The 27,626-nt window shown below is 38.8% G+C and overlaps 1 protein-coding gene across 1 annotated transcript in view; it reads right to left on the reverse strand.

Moving 5' to 3' along the window:
• The window catches only part of LOC133517475 (cytoplasmic dynein 2 heavy chain 1), a 149,635-nt gene that overhangs the window by 27,581 nt on the left and 94,428 nt on the right, over positions 1 to 27,626 (reverse strand). The window contains exons 49-66 of the mRNA XM_061850807.1: positions 27,458 to 27,546; positions 25,157 to 25,294; positions 24,670 to 24,844; positions 24,147 to 24,312; positions 23,322 to 23,520; positions 21,842 to 22,056; positions 21,523 to 21,619; positions 21,233 to 21,369; positions 16,718 to 16,927; positions 14,547 to 14,760; positions 13,636 to 13,736; positions 13,392 to 13,548; positions 11,114 to 11,268; positions 7,468 to 7,640; positions 4,988 to 5,097; positions 4,660 to 4,803; positions 4,248 to 4,387; positions 3,410 to 3,434 (exon numbers count right to left, since the gene is read on the reverse strand). Of these exons, the coding sequence (XP_061706791.1) occupies positions 3,410 to 3,434; positions 4,248 to 4,387; positions 4,660 to 4,803; positions 4,988 to 5,097; positions 7,468 to 7,640; positions 11,114 to 11,268; positions 13,392 to 13,548; positions 13,636 to 13,736; positions 14,547 to 14,760; positions 16,718 to 16,927; positions 21,233 to 21,369; positions 21,523 to 21,619; positions 21,842 to 22,056; positions 23,322 to 23,520; positions 24,147 to 24,312; positions 24,670 to 24,844; positions 25,157 to 25,294; positions 27,458 to 27,546 (2,645 nt within the window). The remainder of the gene's footprint in view (positions 1 to 3,409; positions 3,435 to 4,247; positions 4,388 to 4,659; positions 4,804 to 4,987; positions 5,098 to 7,467; positions 7,641 to 11,113; positions 11,269 to 13,391; positions 13,549 to 13,635; positions 13,737 to 14,546; positions 14,761 to 16,717; positions 16,928 to 21,232; positions 21,370 to 21,522; positions 21,620 to 21,841; positions 22,057 to 23,321; positions 23,521 to 24,146; positions 24,313 to 24,669; positions 24,845 to 25,156; positions 25,295 to 27,457; positions 27,547 to 27,626) is intronic.

Below are 27,626 nucleotides of genomic sequence, written 5' to 3' on the forward strand. Positions count from 1 at the left end.
AATAAATTTTGGGGGTTCCCCATACTTAGAACTGAAACTCAAAAAATCTTTTTTCATCAAACCCATACGTGTGGGGTATCTATGGATAGGTCTTCAAAAATGATATTGAGGTTTCTAATATCATTTTTTTCTAAAATGAATAGTTTGCGCGGGAGACACTTCCAAAGTGGTAAAATGTGTGCCCCCCCCCCCCGTAACTTCTAAAATAACAGAATGAAAAATCTAAAAAAAATATATGATATACATTGCCATGTAAACTTCCACCGAAAATTGGTTTGAACGAGATCTAGTAAGTAGTTTTTTTTTAATACGTCATGAAATTAAAAAAAAAATTTTTTTTTTGAACATACCCATACATGTGGGGTATCTATAGGTCTTCTATAGGATAGGTCTTCAAAAATGGTATTAAGGTTTCTAATATCATTTTTTTCTAAACTGAATAGTTTGCGCGAGAGAACCTCCCAAAGTGAAAAAAAGTGTCCCCCCCCCCCCCTGTAACTTCTAAAATAACAGAATGAAAAATCTAAAAAAATATATGATATACATTACGATGCAAACTTCTAACGAAAATTGGTTTGAACGAAATCTAGTGAGTAGTTTTTTTTAATACGTCATAAAATTAAAAAAAAAATTTTTTTTTCGTCAAACCCATACGTGTGGGGTATCTATGGATAGGTCTTCAAAAATGATATTTAGGTTCCTAATATAATTTTTTTCTAAAGTGAATAGTTTGCGCGAGAGACACTACCAAAGTGGTAAAATGTGTGTCCCCCCCCCGTAACTTCTAAAATAACAGAATGAAAAATCTAAAAAAAATATATGATATACATTGCCATGTAAACTTCCACCGAAAATTGGTTTGAACGAGATCTAGTAAGTAGTTTTTTTTTAATACGTCATGAAATTAAAAATTTTTTTTTTTCAACATACCCATACATGTGGGGTATCTATGGATAGGTCTTCAAAAATGATATTAAGGTTTCTAATATCATTTTTTTCTAAACTGAATAGTTTGCGCGAGAGAACCTCCCAAAGTGAAAAAAAGTGTGTCCCCCCCTGTAACTTCTAAAATAACAGAATGAAAAATCTAAAAAAATATATGATATACATTACGATGCAAACTTCTAACGAAAATTGGTTTGAACGAGATCTAGTGAGTAGTTTTTTTAATACGTCATAAAATTAAAAAAAAATTTTTTTCGTCAAGCCCATACGTGTGGGGTATCTATGGATAGGTCTTCAAAAATGATATTTAGGTTTCTAATATAATTTTTTTCTAAAGTGAATAGTTTGCGCGAGAGACACTACCAAAGTGGTAAAATGTTGAACGAGATCTAGTAGTTTAAGTAGTTTTTTTTAATACGTCATAAAGGAACCCTTCTTGGGCGAGTCCGACTCGCACTTGGCCGCTTTTTATGTAAAATATTACCAAGACGAAAGCATAAGGCATGCACTGTCAAAAAGTTATCAGAGCCAAGCTTCTCAAACTCTACAAGCCCTAAATTCACAAACTCAAGACACCTTTTAGGGTTCCGTAGTCAACTAGGAACCCTTATAGTTTCTCCATCTCCGTCTGTCTGTCTGTCCGAGGCTTTGCTCCATGGTCGTTAGTGATAGAAAGCTGAAATTTGGCATGGATATACATATAACTCAATAAAGCCGAGAAAGTCGTACAATAAAATCCAAATATTTAATTTTTTTAGGGTATCTCCCCTACACGTAAAGTGGGGGTGAATTTTTTTTTGCTTCAACCCTACTGTGTGGGATATCGTTGGAAAGGTCTTTCAAAACTAATAGGGGTCGCTTAAACAAATTTTTTTTGATTAAGTAAATATATTCGGAGATAAACGCTCCTAAAGAAAAAAAAAATGTGTTCCAACCCCCTCTAACTTTTGAACCATAGGTTCAAAAAATATGAAAATCTTGGAAGTAGAGCTTAAGAAAGACATGAAATGAAAACTATAGCGGATATGATCAGTTTAGCTGTTTTTGAGTTATCGCAAAAAGTTTCCCCTTCATAGTAAAAAGACGTACATCCATAGTTCATCTCTTGGTTAACAATCTACTATACTTTAAGCTCCAGTTTAGCTTATTGTGACGGAGGAGTAACTACGGAACCCTACTCTGAGCAAGGACCGACATGCTCTTGGCTGATTTTTCTTATATACATGAGGAAACCGAATAATTTTAACAGCGTATTCCTGACCATATTTGAAGTTAATAATGTCGTATGTTTGCTGCTTGGTTTTTGAGATATTTACGTTTTTGTTTAAATACTGATACTGATGGCAAGTGTATTAGATAACACAAAGGTGTTGTACTAGTCTTGTTTCAAGTTAATTTTGTACACATTTTATTTTATTATTGTTATTCGTTGGCAGGAGAGGCCGTGGTGCCCTAGTTGGTCAGCGGGGGGGGGGGGGGGGGGGGGCAGACCCCGAGACGGAGACATACTGAAACTCGAAGGGCGTCGGGATTTAAAAACGTACCTAGATTTGAGGAGGGGTGCGCATGGAGCCAGTACCCTGCTTCCCTTACTACTGCTAGGAGTCTGGCTCTACAGTTCTACTTAGTTATTAAGATAGAAGTTACGTTGGGAAAATCAAATGTGCGTAGTACAAATATTATTTGTAGATTACAGTTAAGTGGCAATGCTTAAATCAATAACAAATTCAATGACGCATTGTAAGACATTAGTGTCATTATGGAGGTGGTACACATGGAAAGAAGTAGGACTTTTATAAGTGGCCAGTCATGTTTGGTCTAATGTAACAACAAAAATCTCTGATAATTCAAAATAACTCTTTTAGGACTATTTTTAGAAGACTTTGCTTTGAAAAGAATATTCAATTTATTCAGTGACAGTCAGATAATAATAATAATATGTTTACTTTTGGATCGCTGGCTGCAGATAGGCAGGTACTGTACGTAACTGCGGCCAGTTTTCGTTTCATATTTGATTTTTTTTAACTTTGACTTACAATTGATGACTTGATTAAAGCCTGACCAGGAATATATGATAATTGTCAAGAGGGCGCTATTTTTCTCATTTATATGGCAACAGTTCAGTATAGTCTGAACAATGTGGATTGGCAACTCTTATTTTGACTTACATACTTTTATTCACCGTAATCAAAATCAGTATCCAAATATTTGGTGTCCACTTTTTTATCGTCGGTGCTTGTTTCTTTTCGTATAAAATTCATGTATTTTCTTACGTATCACACATAGGTCAAAATAGTCTAAAGCCTGACCAGTATTAAATGATCACGCGCCATATTGCGGAATTTCATTGGAACTAAATTTTTCATACTAAACTAAACTGTCAACCTATACATGAGAATTACAGCGCCCTCTTGACAATGATCCTATATTTCTGGTCGGGCTTTAAGTGTATCTTCTTTTTTATTTTTGGTTTGCTTTTCTTTGGCAGCCTAAAATCTTAGGAGGAACGACCTTCTCTCGTAATCCGCGTAATCGATGCCCCTGATTTATCTACAATAAAGTTAACGCTCCGAAAATATGCCTAGTGTGAAGCATGTCTAAATAGGTAAGTCATGAGTAAATAGTTCCGATTGCATTTTTACGTAAATCCTGCTTTGAAACAATTAATGCCTAACAAGGAAGTTTCATTATCACATAGACTTGACTCTTCTAATGGAAAGAGACAACAATAACAAACGTAGTAAATAGTTCCGATTGCATTTTTACGTAAATCCTGCTTTGAAACAATTAATGCCTGACAAGGAAATTTTATTATCACATAGACTTGACTCTTCTAATGGAAAGAGACAACAATAACAAACGTAGTAAATAGTTCCGATTGCACTTTTACGTAAATACTGCTTTGAAACAATTTGTCTGACTTGCCTCTTCCAATGGAAAGAGTTAACAATAAGAATGTTGCCAGCTTATCCTAAGGTGTTGTTTTACTGGTGAAGGAAAAATAATTTATTTATTATGTATGAAACCATAAAAAATGTCGACCTGGGTTCATATAACATTTTTTGCTTCTTACGACCTCAGGAATACGCTGTTAAAATTATTCGGTTTCCTCATGTTACACCGTGTATTACATGCAGGTCAATATCACGGAATTAGAATCACTTGTTGGCGTTCGATTGGGGTCAAGTTTGGCATACTTATAATGGAGACTTGTAGTTATAGTTTTAAATGATTTAAGAGGGTATATTTCTGGCACCCCGTAAACGGGAGCTCCTGTGCTGCCCTGTATGGTACTCACCCGCCGAGCCAGCGCGGCGCCGTACAGCTGCAGCACGGTGTCCACGTGCAGCGCCAGCAGCGGCCTCCGAGCGGCCAGCTGCTTCACAGCCAACGCCACGTTGGCGGCGCGCGACGCGGACGACGCAAATGCGCGGCTAGCGGCCTGGAAAAAAATCTATTTTACAATTTCAACGACTAAATCTATCAATTTTACATTTTTGCTCTAAAATCGTTACCGGGCTAATAAGACATTCGGAAGCTTTTCCTGGCATATAAAGAAAGCTGTGCGTTTTGTTCCCTAGCTGTTTGTCTTCGATGGCGAGGGCCGTCTCTTTGAGCGCATCGTTTAGGGTTGACTTTCGATATCGTCGATGGCTGGTAAATCGTTTAGAAGGGTTCAAATATTTTCCTGATATAGGTATGAAGGTCCCACACCTGGGTCTCATCCTCGATGGCGCGAGCTGCCTCGAGCGCTTCGGCGATGGTAGCGCTGGTGGCGCGAGTTTTGTTGAGCGACGCGAGCAAGTTAGCGTCGTGAAGGATATCGCCGTTGGCTGATAAATCCTTCAAAAGGTTCTCCTGAAAATTCAAAAAGGCAGTGAACATGTTCAAATACGATACAGTTGAGTTACAATACAAATACTCTTATTGCACACTTCAATAGAAGAAGATAATACAGAAAGAAAACAACAAACAAGTAGGGGTAAAAAACAGGCGGTTTTATCGCTAAATAACTAATTTTTTAAAATATATTTTTCATTACCTGTAGTTCATGTTGTTGTTTTTGCATGATAGCTTTTTTTAGTTTTATTTCCTTCATTTTTTCATTAATCTCAGGGTATTGCTGTTGTAGTGCGTAATTAATTAGTTGATCTGAAATGTTTATGATAATCAATAAATAAGTATTTATATATTATGTCAGCAATGTTGAAATGCTATGTACCCGTAAGGTGTATTTTCTTCTGTCTCCACCGGGCACAAATTAGAAGAATCCATTCCCATCTGTGGCCGGCGGAGACAAATAGGACTTAATCCTTCCATCTGTCACCGCCTCGGTTTCTTCCTGTTCTTTTCAGGGTTCCGTACCCAAAGGGTAAGACTCCGTTGTCCGTCCGTCTGTCTGTTACTAGGCTGTATGTTATGAACCGTGTTAGTTAGCTGAAATTTTCACAGATGATGTATTTTTGCTCCCGCTATGACAACAAATACTAAAAAGTACGGAACCCTCAGTGGGCGAGTCCAATTCGCACTTGGCCTGTTTTTATTATACAAATGTCGATTTTGATATAGCAACTATCAATTCTAATTCGTGGAATACTAACTTTTACTTTTAATACTAAAATAAGATCAAAGCTAAATAACTCTATATAATGTTATAGGTAGGTGTTATGATGAAAATAGTAAACATTTTTTCCCATTTATGATGTATTTATGCTGAACCGCGGCAAGTTCTTACATTATATGATTTTTATTTCACGAATTGGAATTTTAACGGCTCCAATAGCAACTATAAAAATCGACATTTGTATAATAACAAAGACAGGAAGAAACCGAGGCGGTGACAGATGGGAAGGATTCATTCCCATTTGTCCCCACCGGCCATAGATGGGAATGGATCCTTCCCATTCGTGCCCGGCGGGGACAGATAGGAATACACCACCCGTAATTTTTGACAAAAGAGACGTTGAAAATGGGGTTTGCCGGTCGAAGTATTTTACAGATGGCGCCAGAATAGGTTGTCAAAGGCATTAGAACGGAGGGGAAAGCGAAACAAATGAATGCCGGAGTGGTCAATGATACAATCACAGAGTTCAATATTATATGCAAATAGTTGTGTAATCAGGCGAAGAATCACGTACGTGGGCGTGATACGAGTACACGCCGTGTCGCCGCCGTACCGCGCGGTGCAGCGGTGCCACACCGCTACGTGGGTTCTTTACCTAACATCGACGAATATAACAAGACCGACAACGATATCAATCAATTTAAAATCGTGTTCTTCCAATATACAGGCTATTGCCAGATGGCGTCACTAACGCAGCAGGTCTCATTTTCATTCATTTTGTTCAGCGCTAAGATCTCTGGTTTCGGGTTCGAGTTCCGTAGCGTTATCCATTGAATGGAAGTTATTTGAAGCAGGTCTCCGTTCCATCCATTTTGTTCGGCGCTTATTTAGTCCTTTAGTTGAAATTATTCAACTTCCATTCTATGGATGGCGCTGAATATTGGAGAAATGCGACTTTGTATACCCTCATGCCGCCTACCATACCTATTTAGTGTTGGTAGGAACTCGAGTCTTTTGATTCCGAATTTGAAGAACTCGACTCGTTTAATAAACTTCTGAGTCTTCTAAGTCCCGAGGCCAGTCCTTCATGGAGTCTTTTTAAGAGCAACTCAAAAGGACTCGAGCTTCCGGATAAAGATTCCGTCAACAATTTTAGAGATTTTACCTAAATAACAGTAAAGAAATTTTCGTTATTGTATGCTTTGTGTATCTAATCCACTTATATTACTTAAAGACAATGCATTTCGAAATTTTGTAAACAAGAAAATTGAGAGTTCGCTGAAAAGGACTCAAGTCTCTACAAAAGACTCGGGTCTCTAACAAGTTAAAAAGAACTCTAGTTTAGACTTAATTATAGGGACCGTGCGCGTTGGAGGGTCTGCCATCTTGTGGCCTGAATCGGAACCATAAACATGTACATTTACACGTCTCGTGTTTTCTTGTGCATAGTAGGTTCTGCCATCTTGTGGGCTACATCGGAACAATAAACATCACATTTACGCCTCGCGCCAAAAATCTGACGGCTCCTGTGCTGCCTCCTTCAGTTCATGCGCGCTCCCTATTTGAGTCTGGAAAACTGAGTCGAGTTTCAAAGCAGAGGACTCAAAGGACTCTAGTCTTAACTAGTGTTGGTTAAGACTCGAGTCCTTACCTACCTATTTACTAAATTATATCAAAGCCAGTTTGGATGTAGTTTTATTAATTGGGTTGAATTTCATGTGTTCACTCGGCAATCGCGGTGGTTAATTATTAGTCGCAGTTGTCTTGCCTACATAATTTGAAAGTGACTGCGAAGCGCTTAAGCGGTTAAGGGACCCTCCGGACCAGCAACACCGTCTCCCGAACGTCGGTATCTAATTAGGGTTTCGGTGGCTAGGCGGCGCCGTTGCGCCAACATTGCAGCCGCCTGGCTAGACGCTAGGGTGGGGTGGGGGTGGCTTCCTGGCAGTCGGCAGTACCGGTGAGCCCCGGGCGGCGCGCGGCGAACAGCAGGCGCGCGAGGCGCGCGGCCTGGTGCGGCGGCAGGCGCGCCGCCGCCGCGGCGTCGCGGCCCAGCAGCAGCAGGCGGCCGCCCGCCAGCCACGCCGGCCGGACCTCCGTCACCTCCGTTATTACCAGCGTGCGGCCCAGCCTGTGTCCAGTAATTCACTCATTTTATTCTATAAGTCTAATCGGCAAACTTTTTAACAAACGATTCTCTACAATCAAGTTTACAGCAGGAACGTTTTTATGACTGAATAAAAAAATTATATCTAAAGGAATAAATTCTTAAAGTATCGGACTCACGTATCTCGATGTCAAAGATAATATCGAATGCATATGCCTGCTTTAGCCCCAAAATTTGTTATGAAACTTTCACTCCCCATTTTACCCCTTGCTCTGACGTCACAATGATAATATAATCTCACTTAAAAAATTACATAGACCTTTGTATTATGTATGTTGTTCTTAGCCCTTGTTTTTTAATGTACAGTGGAACCTCGAAAAGGCGAAATAACACGAAACAAAATGCCATTCACTTCCCTTCAAAGCCTAAAACCTCCATAACTCGAAATATTTAACCTCATTAAGACAAAGTAACCGACGATTCCCTTCCGAAGTATAATTTTTAGCACTATAATACAAAAAAAATGGCGTAGGTATTGTTTTATCGCCTCTATATGTCGAACTTATTTACTAACAAACCTCTGTAACTAGAAAAAAAAGACAACAAAACTATAGGTACTTTACTCGTTTTTTTTTTTTTTTATATGTACTTATATTTAATTACCCATCTAATCTAATCTAAAATTCATGAGTTTTACCTCTGTAACTCAAAACCACTTTAAGACGAATAAACCTGTAAGAACCTCCCTAAGGTGATGCCCTCTATAAAATAAAACCTCGTTAACCAGCGATTGATAATAAACATAGATGACGAACTAGCTCTGCAAAATGACCCCACACATATTATGCCGAAACGGGCGGGGCGTCAACATTGTGCCGAGGAGCTGTTTGGTTCGCAAATGGCGACCCGTTGTCACAGTCGTAGTAAGAAGTATTCAAATTACATTTTTATCTATATTCTTATAATATCAGTCGAGATGCCTTTTTGTTCAAAACGAAATGTCAATTGCATACAATTTTGACATATCTCTCATGTTGTATCGAATGATACGGAAATAGGCCCCCACCTCTAATTTGTCTCTGAATTTAAAAAAAAAAAACTAAGAATGCGTGACATGCGTGAAAAAAGTTTTCATTTACCGCCATTTGACGTACAGTTTATCTTTTAATTAGTTTTAAATATATTTTAATGCCTTTTATTATGTAGCATTCACATAAACAACTATTATATGGGGATGCTGTTATGCATTTTTTAAACAAATGTGGTGCTCCTTCTCGCATGGTTACTCTAAACTATCACAACTATAATAATCGAGGTATTTGCAGGTACTCTGACCTAACCAGTCCTCTACGATGCGTCCTCTTTGACGGCCTCAACCCAAGTGAACGAGCCTGTCCAACATTTTCCGTGTCCCCACCACTTGCTATAGCTACCGTGTTGCCAACAGTATAATGTTATTTTCTCAACTACCACTGTATTCATCATGGTAACAATAATGTTGTCACAGTATAATAATTATTTAAGTGCTATCTTAAATGTAAACATAAATAAATCATGACACGACTATTGATATTAAGATACTTTCTTTTAAAATTTGTTCAGGTTGTTGTTTTGATAATTTAAATTTGTGGCAGTAAGTACTAATTGTCATTGTAGGTGACGCTTTTTTTTATGTGTACATTTTTACTAAGTCTATTTCTATATCTCGCTGCTATTTATAACTTTACGTTAAGTTCGCGGACGGCTGGGCCGATTTGGCTAATTTTGGTATTGGAATATTTCTAGGTCCAGGGACGGTTTGAACGGTGAAAAAATATGGAAAGATTGCAAGAAAATAGTACTCGTAAAAACAATAACGTCATTTTCTCATACAAACTGTTCCTACGATAAACGTGTTTAATACGAATGTCTGTATGTTTACTCTGATCAAGAAAAAAATCGAAATTTGAAAATCCGAGAGGATTTTTATAATGAATCTGATGTCAAAAATGAAGAAACGCCCGCCATTTTGGATTTATGCATTTTTTCTAATCATGATAAAAATAGATATCGAGCGGCCCATTCATTATGATTCTGAGGTCAATTTTGGTAAAAACGCCGAAAATCTTGAATTTCTCCGTTTTTGCTTTTATTTTTTTAATACTACGTTGGTGGCAAACACGCTTACGGCCCGCCTGAAGGTAAGCCGTCTCCGTAGCCTATGTACGCATCAAACAGATGACTTACATGCGCGTTGCCGACCCTAACCCTCCGCACCCTCGTTGAACTCTGGCAACCTTATTCGCCGGCAGGAACAACACTATGAGTAGGGTCTAGAGATATTTGGCTGCGATTTTCTGTAATATGGAGGGTTGGAGGGGTACTTCCCCAGTTGGGCTCTGCTCTAGATCTGGAATTATACTATTGGATTGTGATGAAAATCGATATCTGAGGATCCGAGAGGACCTTAATTATGAATTTGAGGTAAAAAAAAACGCCTGATATCTTGGATTTCTGCACTTTTGCTTTGATCAATATGAAAATTGATATCAGACGAATTGATATCCAGGAGGACCTTCAGTATGATTCTGAGGTCAAATTTGGTAAAAACGCTCGCCATCCTGATCAACAGAAAAATGCAGACATCCGTGATTGCGGGCATTTCTTTTTAAAATTTTTGACCTCAGATTAATTATAAAGGTCCTCTCGGATCCTCATACATCGATTTACATGTTGATTAGAGCAAACATAGAGAAATTCAATATCGCAGGTGCTTTAACCTTTACCACTGATGAGGCGTTGGAAAGAATTGCATGAACCCAACGGCTCAACGCATCGTCGAAATAGATTATGTTTATTAGTTTTAGGTATTTATTATTGTTTTTATATTGTACACTAACATAGATATATAGACAGATAAATAATAATTGTTGTATGTACTAACACTATATGGGATTGGTGCCCGAAATAAATGATTTCAATTTACCTCAGAATCATAATGAAGGGCCTATATTGCGTGAAACCGTCTACTTAGAGTCGTTTTCCATTGCCATGTATTTTCAAGTGATAACGCTACAGTATGGGTCACCAATCATAGTTTGGGTGGTTAAAATTGACTAATCATGGTCAAACGAAGTTGTCGAAGAAAACAAACCTAAACATTGACCAGTTGCAATTGGTCCGTTCTGAGTATTGCGTATTTTAATTATGGGGCCACTTTTAAGCTATCAATTTTGTTTGAAGCTAGTATTCTATGTTTTTTTCGTTCGCTGTCGTTAACACGAAGTTTTTGGCGTTTCCCTTGAGATTCGTGCTATCGAGGTTCCACTGTATATTATAACCGAAGGACGCAATAAGGAAAAATACTGCGAGGAAAGCGGATTAATCCCAAAACGGCCTATTAGTCAGCCCTGCGAGTAAGTATTAATTTTGCCGTTTGATTACAGCGTATAGTTAAAGTGAAATAGTAAGTAATAGTAAAGTGAAACTATTTAACAAAGAATATGAAGTGTTACCACCTCACGGCATATTGCAGAGCTGTTTGTAATTTTTCGCTGTCTTGCGCCACGAAGTCGCAGGCGGTGTCTACTAAGGCGCTCTTGAGCCAAGAAATGGCTTCTCCGTCAGGGTCTATGATCAGAGGCATAAAGCCGCACTTATTTGACTCCAGATACTGAAAATCAAACATAATAGGTGATTATCATATTTTCTACGTAGTTCATGCTATCGGCGGGTTCAGAGCAGACATAACATTAATATAATTTAATTTTATTGATATATTTTAACTTTATAAATATCTGTTATTTCTAACACAAAGTATATTGTAAAGTGCCATAAATGAAATGAACGAATAGAATTTCAATGTTACTCGGACGTGGCAAAACTTATCGCGGTCTAGGTATAATAATATTTATAGGTAGTATTCGCGGGCTGGGTTTCCGCAACTCGACGTCGCAATTCGCGCCTATTTTGCGTGTTTATAGGTAGTACTGGTAGTAAGGTCGCACTGGCAGGATCGCCATGTGAGGTGGGACGTTGAATCAAACTACTTCCTCGGAGTATAGATCTATATTATCTAAAGTAACGTAAGTAACAGCTTATATAATAGAGTAGTATACATGTGTGAGGGTAAAGCGTAGCTCACACTACAACACGCTAAAAGGCAAAAATTGTCTAAAGTTGAAGATTTAGGCAAATTCCACAGGCACAGTCTTCTGGCCGTTGTAGCCGGCGTAGATAGGTGGGACAGTGGCTTGATAAGGCACTGGTCTCATCTCCACTTAAGTTTAGGTTCTAAGATAGTTATTTAAGTTAACCTTAGTTGTATGTTTAAACTTTTAAGTGTACAAATTGTATACTAACAAAATATGGACCCAAACTGTAGTCTGAAATAAATGCATTTTATTTCTTATTTTATTTTTAAATTTCTGGTATATGTAGATCGTATCATTCACGACGACGCGTGCCTTGACTGGTATTGTCATGTTATCAAAGGTTAGATTTGCGTCATCATGTATGGCACGAACTACCTATAGTAACTTACATGGTGTTTTTTTTAATCCATTCATTTCAAGGGTGCATTCCTGAGCTGCTTAAATTACCTAAGTAACATTCTCTAAGAAACCCGTATCCTATATTAACTACATTTTGGAGATAATCAATGTATTGTTTTCATCTACGAGCGTGTACACTTGCCTTAGGACCTTTTTACATATTGATTTGTGTTTAGTATGAGTTTATACAATAAGTTTGCAACTGTTTGGTTCAGTTTTCAAATGTTTGGTGGATTTAAAAATAATGTCCGTGTTACATCAGCGATATTCATTACTTTAAAATGATAATAATAATAGCCCCCAGTGCAGCTTGTGGTGTGCTGAATGGGAAGTGGGTCCCATACCCCCGATAAGTCTGGCCTTGATAAGCCGGCTGGAGTGAACACTGAGCAGGGGCCGCAGGACTCTCACTTCTGGCTTGCCTTTACCGGCCGTCCAGAGTGGGTGGCAGAGCTATATGCTCGCAAGGTGGAAGTGAAATATGAATAAGGCACAGTGGGTGATTAATACAACCACACCTCTCCACACCCTGAGCCGCTCACGCAATGTTGTCCCCGTGTCGCTCTGTGCGAGCGGCCGTTTTCGTGGGCCCATATTGTTAGTTGGTGAGTTACCACTTGCCCATTTTTTCGTATTGATTAGCCATATATATGATCAAGGCAGGTGCCATAGTCTCTTTCATAGCACCAGTACATCGGCATCTCAACAAAATGGTCCAGTTCTTTTTGTCTTTTTTTCTTGCAAAAGTCCTACACTAACCGGGGCTCGTCCTTGGGTACATTACCTACGCGATGCGCATATAGGGATAATCGTCTATTAGTGTCACATCCATCTCCATTAGACAACAATAGTAATATTGGCTGGCCGATCAGAGTGGAGTCACAGGAGCGGGACCTATGTATGCTCCAGGTTGGAAATGTAAAATTTTATAACGCCGACGGCCTGCTAAACGGATTACCGGGATCTTGTAACCGCAGATTCACCTCACAGCCACTCCAAAGTGTTGCCCTATTGTCGCGCTGTACGTGCGATCATTGTGGGGCCCACTCAATGAGTTGGCAAGTGGCACCACCTGTCTTCTACAATTCTGGGACTAATTCTCACGGCAGGTGTCCGCTATCTATCCTGCTCCTATAGCCCGATATCCATTCTATCCAATATACAAATCAATAGCCTATGACCTTAACTCCCATTATCGCAGCACAAAAGTGCGGGAATGTGTTAATTTCAATATTTTTCTTACTTGGTCAATGATAACGGCGTTCTTGACCGCGGAAGTATCTGAGGGCAAGCCGTCTGCATCCCATTTTAGCTGCTTTTCCGTGCTTGCTAGGAAATTTATTGGCGAAAATGATTGGTCTTCGAAACCTAGCAGCACACTCCATTTAGAGATATACTCCCTGTAATTGATAATCCATTATTAAAGAGGAAATAAATAAAATGATGAAGGTTTAATGGACAAATGAGACGTTATAATAGCTACATACATGGCTTTAGGTTCGGTGACATCAGGCAGGTAGATGATATATGCAGCAGCTAACAAAGACCTCAAATCTATTTCTGATATTTCCTTCGATATGTATTCGAGCTGAAATATTCATAAAACGTATTATTATTTACTACACAACACTAATCTACTAGTAAGTGAATTGAAACAATAGGCAGGTAAAATATAGGTTTATCAATTTTAATGCCAACTAAAAATGACTACTAGTTATTTGTTTTAAAGGAGACAAAGTTGTTGTTTAACCCCTTGTGCTAATATTGATATCCGAGCAAGAGAAATATTCTAAAATTGAATCTTGGTTCAAAAAGTAGAATCTTGAGCGTTACGAACACAAAATGTTTTAGCCACAGGAACGTGAGGAAAATACTTTATTTATTTATTTTATTTATTACGTTATTTAACATTTATCATTCAAAATCATCGCTTTACAGGCAATTCTATCAGTCAACTTGAGCAAACAACTCATGATTAAAATCAAATTACTTTGCCTCACATGTGGGCAAAATACAACTTTCTCAGATTTTGAAGTTCAAAGAGAGCCTTTCCGAGCTCGTGTTGTGAAAAATATGTTATCTTCAGCAGTAAACGGGTCAGTGAAGATAAATAGCTGGCAATTGTATTACGAGAGCTATCGTTATATCGTTTTAGCTCGTGAACTTTTGTTGTTATATTAGCACATACATCTCGCTTTACGGTCGCGCTCTCATTCTATGTGACTGCCAAAGTCTGGTGACCTAGTTATTCGTGTAGTAGCATCTTACGAAGTTATCACACTGATGCGGATCTTCATGTCGCGCCGGTAGCCGCCAGCTACTCTGAAGTAGCGTGCGGATCCGCATACAATGTATAGTCCTTTTTTTCGTCCGTCTCTATACAATTGGTGTATCTTACGTCCGTCTCCCAGGCCGCGTACTCGTGGCGCAGCTGGTCGAGCAGCGTGCGCGCGGCGCGGATGGTGGCCTGCGCGGTGGCCAGCCGCAGCTCGAGCGCGGCCGCGTCGCGCGTGTGCTGGCCGAGCTGCTCCTTCAGCGCCGACACGCGCTCGTCCACTGTGGCCAGCCCGCTGGACAGAGCCGCCAGTTGCCCCTCCGCTTCTTGAAGGTTTCTGTGAAATATACATGGCACCTATGAGCTTGGCCCTTTATAGAACGATCGTTCTTTGTATACGTTTAAAAAGCTAATGCTGAAATTTAAAGGCATATTTTTTTGAAGTATGGAGTCGAAAATGCAGATGCCTATTTCAGCCCCAAAATTTGTCATCAAAAAATCCGTTAACCTCTCATCCTCATTTCACATCTTATCCTCTTATTCGAAAACTGTTAAACCCCTGTAAAACATAACTACCTATTTCACGTCAGCAACTCGAACAAGGGTAATTTGCTCCTTAAAAACAGTGAGCAAAATTCGTTTTTTTTTCACTGATTGAAGCAAAATTACATTCAAGTGACCTTTACATTCCCCCATCTGAGATTTCATTTCTACATGATGGGCCTCATACAAATTTGAGATACTTGGATTCTATTTGTTCTGTCCCATTCCCGTCTTTAGCAAAAATAAAGAGGTAGAAAAACGTTCGAACGACATCCAACCGCACATTAACGGTTTATATCAAACCCCCAGAAAAAAAAAACAGAACGCTTACGACTATTTATGAATTCGTGATAATTAAGTCACAAAAAAATTATTAAACAATCTTAAACTAAAAATAATAATCATACAATATTTTACGTATTTTATTGTTAAATAAAGGCAATTATAACTTAACAAAGATTATCACGCAAAATAAATACTTAATTCTACGATTTTCGAGTTAGTGGTCAAATCAGCAATTCGGAACGCACCCTAAAAAGTTTTTTTTATTCTGTTTTCTTTGACGATCGGTTTGGCCTACTGGGTAGTGACCCTGCCTAAGAAGCTGATGGTCCCGGGTTCAAATCCTGGTAAGGGCATTTATTTGTGTGATGAGCATGGATATTTGTTCCTGAGTCATTAGTGTTTTCTATGTATTTAAGTATTTATAAATATTTTCAATATTATATATATCGTTGTCTAAGACCCTCAACACAAGCCTTATTGAGCTTACTGTGGGACTTAGTCAATTTGTGTAATAATGTCCTATAATATTTATTTATTATTCTCGTTTTAACAGTCAATTGATGTCCGTTATTTTATATTATCTCACTGAAATTTGATTAGTTTGTTTTTAGATTTTATTGCGATAGTTAAACTTTATTGTTAGAATACTTTAAGAAAACATGGTTGAAAATGTCATGAAGAAGGTTGTGTTTTTCTTTCTAATATGTTCTTACACCTGTGGTGAAAAGTCGTGTAGTTGTGATCATAGTTATTTACATCTCGTGCGCTTTCGAGTCCCTTACTACTCTCAAGATTCTAAATTAGATTATACAATCTTTCGTTTGCACGACACTCAAATAAAGCACTCGAAGTAATATCAGACTTTGGTCTCTTGATGCACAAATAAGTATTTCATAACACTTGCTCGAAAAAGATCTTATTTCATGCAGGTGTGCTGAAGGACAAAGGCCTATATTGTTGTTGAATGTAAAAAAAAGCTATAACTCCCTAGGGTGTTATGGATTTTATTTTTTAATTTTGTGACTTATTCACACAAACCAAGTAGCATAAATTAGTTTTACTTTTAAAATATTGACGTTTATAATGTAATATCTTTGTTTATATTTTAAATTATTTAATTTGATTAATTTAACAGCCGTTTAAAATATTTTTACATAATTTTCAATCGTGGCTGAATGCCGAATAGGTCTGTGCCTTCGATGCCTAACCTGTCAAGAAATTCCAAGATGGCGGACAAATGTTTGATATGTTACCGTGTTTAAGAATTAAATGTTTAAATTACGTGTTTAAATTTAGGTTTTTCTTCGCAAGTGTGATGAAAAACATTGTGTTTAACTCCGGGGGTAAGAATATTGCAAACTCGGGTCTTTATTTCCCTCCAGCCTGCGGCTTTCGGGAATTACTACCCTCGGATTCAAAATTTCACTTACCCCCCCACGTTGAACAATGAACTATAGTATAGATACCGGTGTAGCTGAGCCTGCTGCAGCTGCAGCGGCTGCACTTTGTCGAGCGCGGCGGCGTAGGCGAGGTTGGCGCGCACCCAGGCGGCGAGCGGCGCGGCGGCGGCGCTGGCCCTGCGCGCCGCCGCCGGCTCGAACGACGCGCCGCGCCGCTCCAGCAGCCGCGCCACGGACGCCGCCGCCGCGGGGCTGATCTGCCGAGCGTCCAGGCATCTGCGGGGAGCGAGCGCGATTTGGCCGTAGGTCTCACGGTTAAGTGAGACGGTCGGTAAGTGGTTATTATGGTTGGCTACGGACCGGTCGAAGGGTTGGCTGAATGAAACCGTTCCGTATTATGTTAATAGTTATTTTCACCACACCAACTGGTAAAGGCCCTTTTGATTGTCCAAAAACGAATGAAGAGGTTGCATTTTATCCACATGTGGGATAAAGTAATCAGATGCAAATTTTGAGTTGTTTCCTTATATTAGCTGGTAGAAAAAACTTTTAAATTACGAATTTGAATGATATATTTTTTTCACGTCAGCAGCTCGAACAAGGGTAATTTGCTGCTAAAAACAATGAGCAAAATAACATTCAAGTGACCTTTATATTCGAATGTCATTTCAACGTGCCGGGCCTAATACAAGTTCGAAGTATTTGGATTCTATTGTCTTTGTCCCTTTCACGTCATTAGCAAAAATAAAGAGACAAAAAAAGTGCATACGTAATTCAACGGTATATTGACTGTTTACAATAGACCCCCGAAATAAGTCAGACCGCATCGTTCCAATACACCCTACGAATCTTCATTCGTAATAATCAATTAATGAAATAAAAGTTTAAAATAATTCTACTTATAGTCGTTAGATTTGTAGCTGGCCCCCAACGGCTTATCCTTTGTCTATTGTTAACTAAAACAGCGCGTGCCACTACCTGCAAAAAAAGGGTCGTATAATTCTAATTGACACCTGAGCGCAGGCTAGTTCAACGCTCAAAAAACCAGTGTAGGTGTGCTCTCCGATAACGCGCCTTTGTTACGCATATCGAGGACACATTTTAGGCTGGTTCGGTAGCGTTCGACTCGCCGGCACTCAGTAGCCGTATAGGGACCACACAAGACGTCGCAAATTATTTTTCTATTTGTTCATTTTGAATTTTATTTCAATTACCATAGGAGTTGTGATTAAATAACTGGTTAAAGTGGCCGGGCCCTTTTTTTTTGCACGCGCCGTTTTAGTTAACAATGGACAAAGGATAAGCCGTTGGGGGCCAGCTACAAATCTAACAACAATAACTACTTTTAACAATCTGTACTATAGTTGACAAATACTAGTATCTGCAATTCGGACCGTATCTTACAAAGTTTTTTTTTTTACAAAAAAAAAGGTTGTCGATTGAACTGTCAATTGATGTTCGTTATTTCATTATTTTCGTATTATTTTATAGAAATTTCTTGGTAATTAAAGTTAATTGTTAGAATACCTTCAGAAAACCTGAGTGAAATAGTGATGAAGACGGATTACATTTTTAGGTTGTATTTTTTGATTGCTGACTGACGTGAAAATTTTTGTGTACTACACGAGATCAAAGTTATTTACATCTCGTGCACTTTTGAGCCCCTTATTACACTTAAGATTCTAAATTAGATTGACGAGCGTAGCGAGTATAGAATCTTTCGCTTGTACAGTACTCAGTAAGACAAGCACTCAAAGAAATATCAAACTTTGCTCTCTTGTTGTACAATAGTACATTACGATACAAGTGCGAAAAAAAAAGATATTCGAAACGAGTGGCGATAAATTAAAACACGACCGAAGGGAGTGTTTTAAATCGACACGAGTTGCGATTTACCTATTCGCACATGTATCGTACAACGTTTTACAGTACATATGGCCCTTTAAATGTTCGACACAGTAAAGTAATATGCTAATTTTCGCACTAGTGCGGTAAAGTAGCACCATATGTACTGTAAATAACTATTATTACATTCATTTGGATTAGATTTTTTGGTATTTCATAGTTAGTATTTTCCTTGCAATGGTGTGGTGAAAAATTTTGTGTTTCACTCGGAGGCAAAGTTTGTTTAACCTCGCTCGCAACGCAACGCTCAATTTTCCACTTCTCGAAACACTCGCTACGCTCGTGGTTTAAATTTGGAATCTTTTGCTTGATCGGGTATCAATGAAATGAAATCCTTTATTTCAGGCAACTAGAGGCTGCGATGCAATACGCAACCCCACAGTGTCAGGGAGCCGGCCTCGGAACCGCCGAAACTTGACCCTTTGGCCAAAACTCCTCCTTGTTGAAGGTCCCTAGATGATCAGTCGAAACGCTCACCACAAACGAATTAAAATTCGCATTGTGTCGAGATTCAAACTTCGCGAGTCAACTCAGGACGAGTCCAGACAAATTTGTTTGACAGACTATACAAATCAATTATATTTCCGACTAGACTATCTTCTACTAGACAATCACCGCGCGACTTCTTTACCGACCGCCTGAGAAGATCGCTAGCTTAACACTCAAACTGTCCAGTCGAAATCGAACAAAAAGTAATCGTCTCGATCATATTGCGCCGATTATTAAGCTTACCTACTTTCAAAATTTGAACTTTTTTATGCATCAATAGGTTCAAATTTTGCTGTACTATGGGGTAAAATTTTGTGCTATAGACTAAACAGCAAGTACATATTAAACATAAGAAATATAAATATAACGACGGGCCTTTTTTGAAACAGAGCCTTTCCAGGGCGACGATATCTTTACTGATACGATTAAGGAAATTATTTAAAAAAATCAGATGATTTTATTAAATATTTTGATTTGTGTTGATAAAAGTAGTCACACTACGAGGGTCATGCCAAAAGAAGTTAGATACTCTATGGTCATTTGATCGATACTGGCCAGTTATACACCATTGTAAAGGTAGGTTATTTGCTAATAAATTCAAATATGGAACACTCGGAAAATGTTAGGATTCCTTTTTTAATTATTTTTTTTCTGGGTAATTTTGGAGGGAAATTTTCGCAACAATGGAGCTCACTCGACGTGATTTTCGTGTTATGATTTATTATGATTTTAAAAAAGGTTTAAAACCTCAAGAGTGTTTTGAACTTTTAGTTTCAACTTTTGGCGAGTCTGCTTGTTCACGTGCAACTGTTTTTAATTGGTTTGCTGAATTTAAAAGGGGACGAGAGACCTTTGAAGATGAGGCGAAGACCGGACGGCCGCCAACCGCAGTCACTCAAGAAAACGTACAGGCTGTGGAAAAAAATGTTCGTGCGAACCGACGAATTACATATGCAGAGCTCGAGCGTGAGCTGGGTATTGGATCAGCAGCATTGCAAACTATAATTCATTATCATCTGGCCCTTCATAAGCGTTGTTCAAGATGGGTGCCGCACAAACTCACCGATTTGCAAAAAGACCGCCGCGTAGATTGGTGCAAATTTATGATAGATAAATTCGACGCTGGCGAGAAAAAAAATGTATATGATATACTTACAGGTGACGAAACATGGCTATATAACTACGACCCCGAAACAAAGCGGCAGTCCACAGTATGGTGTTTTGAAGATGAGCCGACGCCAACAAAATGTCGCCGAACCCGAAGTACACAAAAACAAATGATTGCCTCATTTTTCTGCAAGACGGGACATATTGCTACGATAGTGCTAGAAGATCAAAGGACAGTCAACTCTGAATGGTATGTGACAGTTTGTGCCCCCAGAGTACTGTCAGCTTGGTGTGACAAGCGGCCGAAATCGGGAACTCAGCACCTGCTCTGGCACCATGACAACGCTGCCCCTCACACTTCTGCTAGAACACTTGACTATTTCAGCTCAAAAAACGTGACTATCTTGCCCCACCCGCCATATTCCCCCGACCTAGCCCCTTGCGATTTTTACTTATTTCCCAAAATTAAAGAAAAATTAAAAGGAAGGCGATTTGAGAACAAAGAAGATGCCCTGGCTGCGTATAATTATGAAATTTCTGAGGTATCTAAAGAAGAGTGGTCATCGGTATTTTCTAAGTGGTTTAGACGGATGGAAAAGTGTATACGTGTTCACGGTGACTACTTCGAAAAAATAGATAGCTGTAATAAAGAATAAAGTCGGTAACTTTTGAGTATCTAATTTCTTTTGGCATGACCCTCGTATTAAATAAGTAAATGAATAAATAAATAGGTCTCGGTAATTTTTTTAAGCCGATCCAGCTTTGATTCAAGTAACCGAGACGCCAAAATTTCATTTCAAGTCGATTCACAAGAGCTGGAATGAATGAGTGAATGAAAATATCTATAATGTGTATTACATTGACCAATGAAATGGTGGCTTTGACTGTATACCGATATAGGTGTCACTCATGTAATGAAAGTTTCGTTCATTCCAGTCGTGCCAGCTTTCGTGAATCGACCTGAACCTAATTGACCACATAACACTATTAACATGAAAAACTACTTAGTAATCACTATTATTGCTCATAAATTACTAAATACATAAAAGTTCTACTTACTACTTTTGATTCATTTAATACCTAATATCTTCCTTAACGCCCCGTTTTGATAGAAAATTCTTCATGGAATGCCAAGAGGTGTCAGCGATGCCCATCAGCCGCAGCACCCCCTCCAGCACGTCGCGGACCACATCCGGGGGCGCCCGTAACGAACGGATCTGTAACGGTTTACATTATTTCAATGACAAGAATGGTTACAATAATAAGTCGTACGCTGTAAAAGTCACCTTTATGATTTCAAGATATTTAATTGACGGGTAGATATACAATTGTGGTAGAATATTAACAAATATACATTTTTTGTGACTAACTTCGCTTAACGACTCCGGACGTATGTCTCCCACCGCCGCCCGGGCAGCCGCGATGACCGGCTCCACAGACGCTAATTCCTTTTCTATTTCTTGCTTTCTGTAATAAAATATAAGGGTTAATACAATTATTAGGTAATCAGTCGCTGTTATTTTGTATAATACTTTTAACTTCTGTTTTTCCCATTCTATCCTAGAGTTATTACTTTATTAGACTTTCACTCAAAAGGCACACACACTTAAGATGAATCGGTAGGTCTGTATGTACGCCCTATGGCGGCGGCTTGCTCCTGGCTAGAGTATAGTCCCGTGGGTGACACACCGTATTTGCAGCTTGGAGTTTTCCTGCTCGATGCTCTGCTTGAGCGCGTGCATCTCCTCCTTCTTGTCGGTGGTGGCGCGCACGGTGGCGCCGATCTGATCGAGCGCCTGGTTGGCGGCGGCTTGCTTCTCCGACAGGGCTGCCTCTTGCTGCGCTGCTTCTGCTTGGAGTGTGGCCACTTCGCTCCGCGCGCGCTTGAGTGCTTCAACACCTGCCTAAATAAAGTACAATTATGAACGTAAAAAAACCGCTAGACCATAGAGTATCTTTAAAGCCAGGGGTAAATACGTTTATCTACACACATATCATAAACCTTTTATGATGCCTTAAAAATCCGTAAATAATGGCCAACATTAAGGTAAACTGTTTTGTTACAACAAATTTCTTATCTGTGAAAATGTTGTAATTGCTTCATTACTACCTCAAAATAATGACATTCAAATTTCGAACAACTCAGAAAAAAAACATTTCGATTCGACCTCTATTTTAATATCAGTCGAGATGCTTGTTTGTTCGACATGAAATGTAAATTGCATACAATTTCGACAAATATCGCATGTTAGTTTGTATCGAACGATATACGGAAACAGGACTCAAGTTTGTCTCTGAATTAAAAAAAACTACAAATGCGTGACATGCGTGAAAAAAGTTTTCATTTACAGCCATTTGACGTGCAGTTTATCTTTTAATTAGTTGTAAGTATAAAATGAGTAACTATAGCAAAAGTTTCGTTTAAAATGAGCGATAAAGATATTTCGGCGACGCCGCCACATATCCGCGAGTTTTTTTTTTATGTAATAGGCCGCAAACGAGCAGACGAGCCACCTGATGGGAAGCAGTCATCGCCACCCATGGACATAAGCAACATCGGAGGTGCCACTTATGCGTTGCCAACCTTTGAGAACCCTAAATACCTGCTTCTTGAAGAACCCCATCTTGAGTTCCACCAAAAGGGCAACGATTCCCCATGTTGGCTGTAATTTGGGTTAGTGAATATAGCATAGAAAGTTTATAATATGTGTGTAGATAAAATAGTGTTTACAGTACATATGGGGCTACTTTATAGCACTAGTGCGAGAAGTAGCATATTACGTTACTGTGTCGAACATTTAAAGGGCCATATGTACTGTAAAAAGTTGTACTCCCTTCGGTCGTGTTTTAATTTATCGCCACTCGTTTCGAATTTCCTATTTTTCGCACTTGTATCGTAATGTACTAATGTAACTCGTGTGGTCCTTTTAAGAAACTCAATTCGTTCATTTCTTAAACCTACACTTGTTTTAATGCCTTTCATTCCGGGTGACACGCACATACCCACAACTCGAAGACGAGCGAGCATTAAATGGCTCAAACTCTGAAACTGTGTTTGTATGCGTGTTTTCGAAAAAATAAAAATATATATGGTAAGTGAATAAGTCATTCCTAAATATCGCTTTTAAGTCATAGTACACAATCTGGCATTGTAATAGGTTCTACTAACCGAAAGCATAGTTTTCCTCTGCACCAAAGCTTCCTTCTTCCGACTAACGATATAGAAGTAAGTTTTAATGAAGCCTATATATCGACAAGGAGCCTTCATCCACTCGACATCGAGACTGGAGTATATGCTCACAAATCCCTCTACAGGTATCGCTTCGTGCTGCTTCTTGGGTGAGTCCGATAGGCTGTCTTTTATTAACCTGTAATTTTTAAGGTCAAAATATGACTAATTAGAATTTAGGCACTGGTTCCACTCTCCATGGACAGGAACTAACAATACATTATGTTTGTAGATAGCCAAAGCCAATAAACCAAACCAATACAACAATTTAAATACTGAGATTTTAGACGTCCTTCGATTTTAAATCAAATCAAACTTTTATATAATATGGGAAACTCCCTTTATGACCCAGGTTTCATAGCGTAATGTTTTATGTTTGTGGTATGGTATCACCGAATTCATGTGGTCTAAAAATCTACCTCAGCCAACAGGAATAGATTAAGAGCATTAAAATCTTGATATTCATAGCATAATTTTTTAAAGGAGTATTTCGTTGCAGACCAGTGATATCAGTCTAACGCGACAATCTACACTTTCAAGATATTTTCTAGGGCCTTCCTTCTTAGTCATATGATGGGCATCAAAACAAAATATATCTACCTACCTTTAGGTATACATGTATACTTATAGTTTAATTGAAAAACAAATAACGCTAAAAGTACAATCGTATTGCTATTGATAGGTGCATGGCTATTTCAATTGGGCAACACCAAGGTGCAAGCGTTCGGTGTCGAAGCCACTCAAAGTGCGTATTGGTTGCGATACCTCTGAATGACCAACTGAGGCATCTGCGCCAGGGTGTCGCCGCACCACCGCTCTATCCAGATGAGGTGACTGTCTTTGTAAAGCAGCGGGAACTTTTCCATCAGTTCAAATAGATCATCTTGGTCTTTGTCCAGGCATATGACTATGCCCAAGTTTTGTTTTATGTCTAAAACGTTTAAAATTTATAGTTTTGTTAAATACTTAGTACAAGTAGAGCCGAGTAACACCCCTTAATTGAGACTTCGAAACGATATATTTTTTAAACCTTATGTTCATTCAAAAATATTGACACATAATATGGCACCTGTCAGACCGCCGGCGGTCAATAAGATGCGAGTAGCGATGAACGAATTATTTTATTAGTGGACGGTGTTTTCTAACGTTTAACATTGAAACAGGTCTCTGTTACCAATTTCAGACAAAATTGGTCTGCGAGTCTTTTAAATTTACGTCAGCGAATTCATAGAGGTTCAATGTAGCCTCAGAAGAAAACGAAAGCTTAACCAGTCCTTAGTGCACTTACTTTGCAGAACCTGTGTTTGCGGCGTGTTATTAAACGTCGGCATAATGTGGGCCGGTATGCAATGCGTCGATTGCGCACGATGCAAAGCCTCGATAGAAGCTAAAGTGGTGTGATTTACCGCACTTTCCCGCACTAATACCAGTGTGCGTGAACCCTCGCACGATGAAGATAGCGCCTGAAATACACAGAAAGTAGTAGTAGTAAACCTCTTTATCGCACAAAACAAGTACTTAAAAAAAAAAAAACAAAAACACACAAACAAACAAAAAGTTAAACACCTATGAATATTTGTAATGCATGCCTATTTTATGCCTTATTTTATGCCTTGTGAAGCCATGCAGAAGAAACGTTATCCTTTTCCTTATTTGCTTTTTTTATCGAGGCAGATAAGTAAAATCTTAGTTTTTGCAGTTTTCGTAAAACGGTTTCCAACCCCTATTTACTTTTCGCGGAACCTACTGCATGTTAGGTTAAGCTGGGTACGTACATTCTTGAAGTGCGGGTTGAAGTCCAGGTCACGGGTGACAGTGAACAGCGCGGCGGGCAGCGCCGCGGCCGCCACGAGCGCCGCCGCGCGTCGCCCCGTGCCCGCGCTGCCCACGCACACCACTACGCCCCCGTTGGTCTACATCATAATGCAATATTAGTTTTTTCACCAAACCAGGTGGTAAATGCTCTTTTGGTACTTCAAAAAAATCGGGCAAGTGCGAGTCGGACTCGCGCACGAAGGGTTCCATACCATTAATTATAAAAACGGCAAAAAAAAATGTTTGTTGTATGGGAGCCCCCCTTAAATATTTATTTTATTCTGTTTTTAGTATTTGTTGTTATAGCGGCAACAGAAATACATCATCTGTGAAAATTTCAACTGTCTAGCTATCACGGTTCATGAGATACAGCCTGGTGACAGACGGACGGACGGACGGACAGCGAAGTCTCAGTAATAGGGAGCTTTGACCCTTTGGGTACGGAACCCTAAAAACTGATTGACTGAAACTTGCATTTTATCCACAAGTGTGGCAAAGTAATCTGATGTCAATTTTTAGTTGTTTGCTCCTGCTGGCGAAAAATACGAAAAAATTACAAAAGTAAATGTAAAAATGTACAATGATTCGACTTTTAAGTGATGATTTTGAATGGGAAAGATTTAATAGCGTGCATTTAGATTTGATTTGTAAGGTTTTACTCGTACAGTTACTGTGGTGGTAGTAGCGTTGGTGTGCTGAAACATTGTTTCACTCGGTGGCAAGTTTGTTTAACCTTCGTGCCTTGAAACCTTCGCAACGCACTTGATTCTATTTCCGAATCAATTTTGGAATCTTTGGCTTGCTCGGGTATCAATATTAGCACGAGCGAATGAACAGTAACTTGTTACACAAATAACTACCAACTCGTAAAGGCCCTCTTGATATTTAAAAAAAAGCATAATACTAGTTATGAAGCCAGCGCTGGTCTTCCTTAGGACCCACAGCCTTACAGCCTTGAAAACCTCGCAACGCACATAATTCCATTTTAGAACCACTCGCTACGCTCGTGGTTCAATTTTGGGGCCTTTCGCTTACTCAAGTATCAATATTAGCACGAAGGGATAAACAACAAACCTTGCAAAACGAATAACTATTTATACAGTCGCTCTAAAAGTGGTACTTTACATGGCTGCTTAGTGGCTTTTTAACCGACTTCAAGATTTCAAAAGGAGGAGGTTATCAATTCGGTGTCTTTTTTTTAAATGTTTGTTACTGCATAACTCCGTGATTTCTGAACCGATTTTGAAAAATTTTTTTTTGCTTGAATCTATATATATATACAGATTGGTCCCGTTTTTGTCAAAACTCAGTTCTGATGAAGGGATCCATAAGGAATCGAGGGAACTCTTCAAATGTGAAAAGCATACATATAGTGTTTTTTTTCTATTTTCTTTAACAAATCAAGCATTTACATTTAAAAAAGTGACATTTGATGAAGTGGAACTGCTGATGATGATCAGAATGGAACTCTTCAACGACGCATAGTACACGTTTGGCGATTTGTTATCTTCGCTGTGTTTGTTAAGTAAATTAGATTTTCAAGACAAATTTTTGTCAAGTTCGAGTTATGGGGTCCATGAGGAATCGAGGGAACTCTTCAAATGTAAAAAGCATACATATAGTGATTTTTGTATTTTCTTTAACAAATCCAGCATTTACATTTAAAAAAGTGACATTTGATGAAGTGGAACTGCTGATGATGAGCAGAACGGAACTCTTAAAACGATGCATAGTTCACGTTTGGCAATTTGTTCTCTTTGCATGTTTGTCAAGCAGTTAGGTTTTCAAGGCACATTTTTATATTTATATCTTATTTCGTTTTTTTAATAATTATCTGGTGCTTTATTTCATGCATGGTGTGAAATAATTTATCTTAAATACAGTCGAATACCCTATTGCGGGTATCATACCAGTCAACCGTAGGGCAAATTTGAAATGCATCAAGGTGGCTGCAGTGACAAAAAAAAACATGTTACCTCCTTTTCTACATAATTAGGCGTAGGACGCTGTCTTTTTAATTTAATTGTATGAAATCAAAAATCAACAATAATCGTTCTTTCACCGGTCTCCCTCATTGAAGTCAGTTTTTCTTAAAAATTATTTCCTTACCAAATTTTTTTAATTTATTATGCACACGTCCACACCAAAGAGTTTGGATGATTAAAAAAAAACATATAATTTTTATTTCTAAGCTAATATAGTACCTACGTATTTAAGTTTTAGGTAAAAATAGAAATATAAACCCTATGATTATTACTTACTGCTCTAGCAAACGCTGGACACAATGTGGCAAGTTCTAAGCAAACCTCTGCGCCGTCCTCACCGAAAACGCTTTGCTCACGTTCGGACACTGAAATATAAATATTATATCAAGCGCATTTTATAATGCAAATTCGAATCAAGGGTTTCCAGTTTTGCTTTTTCACTTAC

Source organism: Cydia pomonella, chromosome 4 (genome assembly GCF_033807575.1).
Source record: "Cydia pomonella isolate Wapato2018A chromosome 4, ilCydPomo1, whole genome shotgun sequence".
NCBI lineage: Eukaryota > Metazoa > Arthropoda > Insecta > Lepidoptera > Tortricidae > Cydia > Cydia pomonella.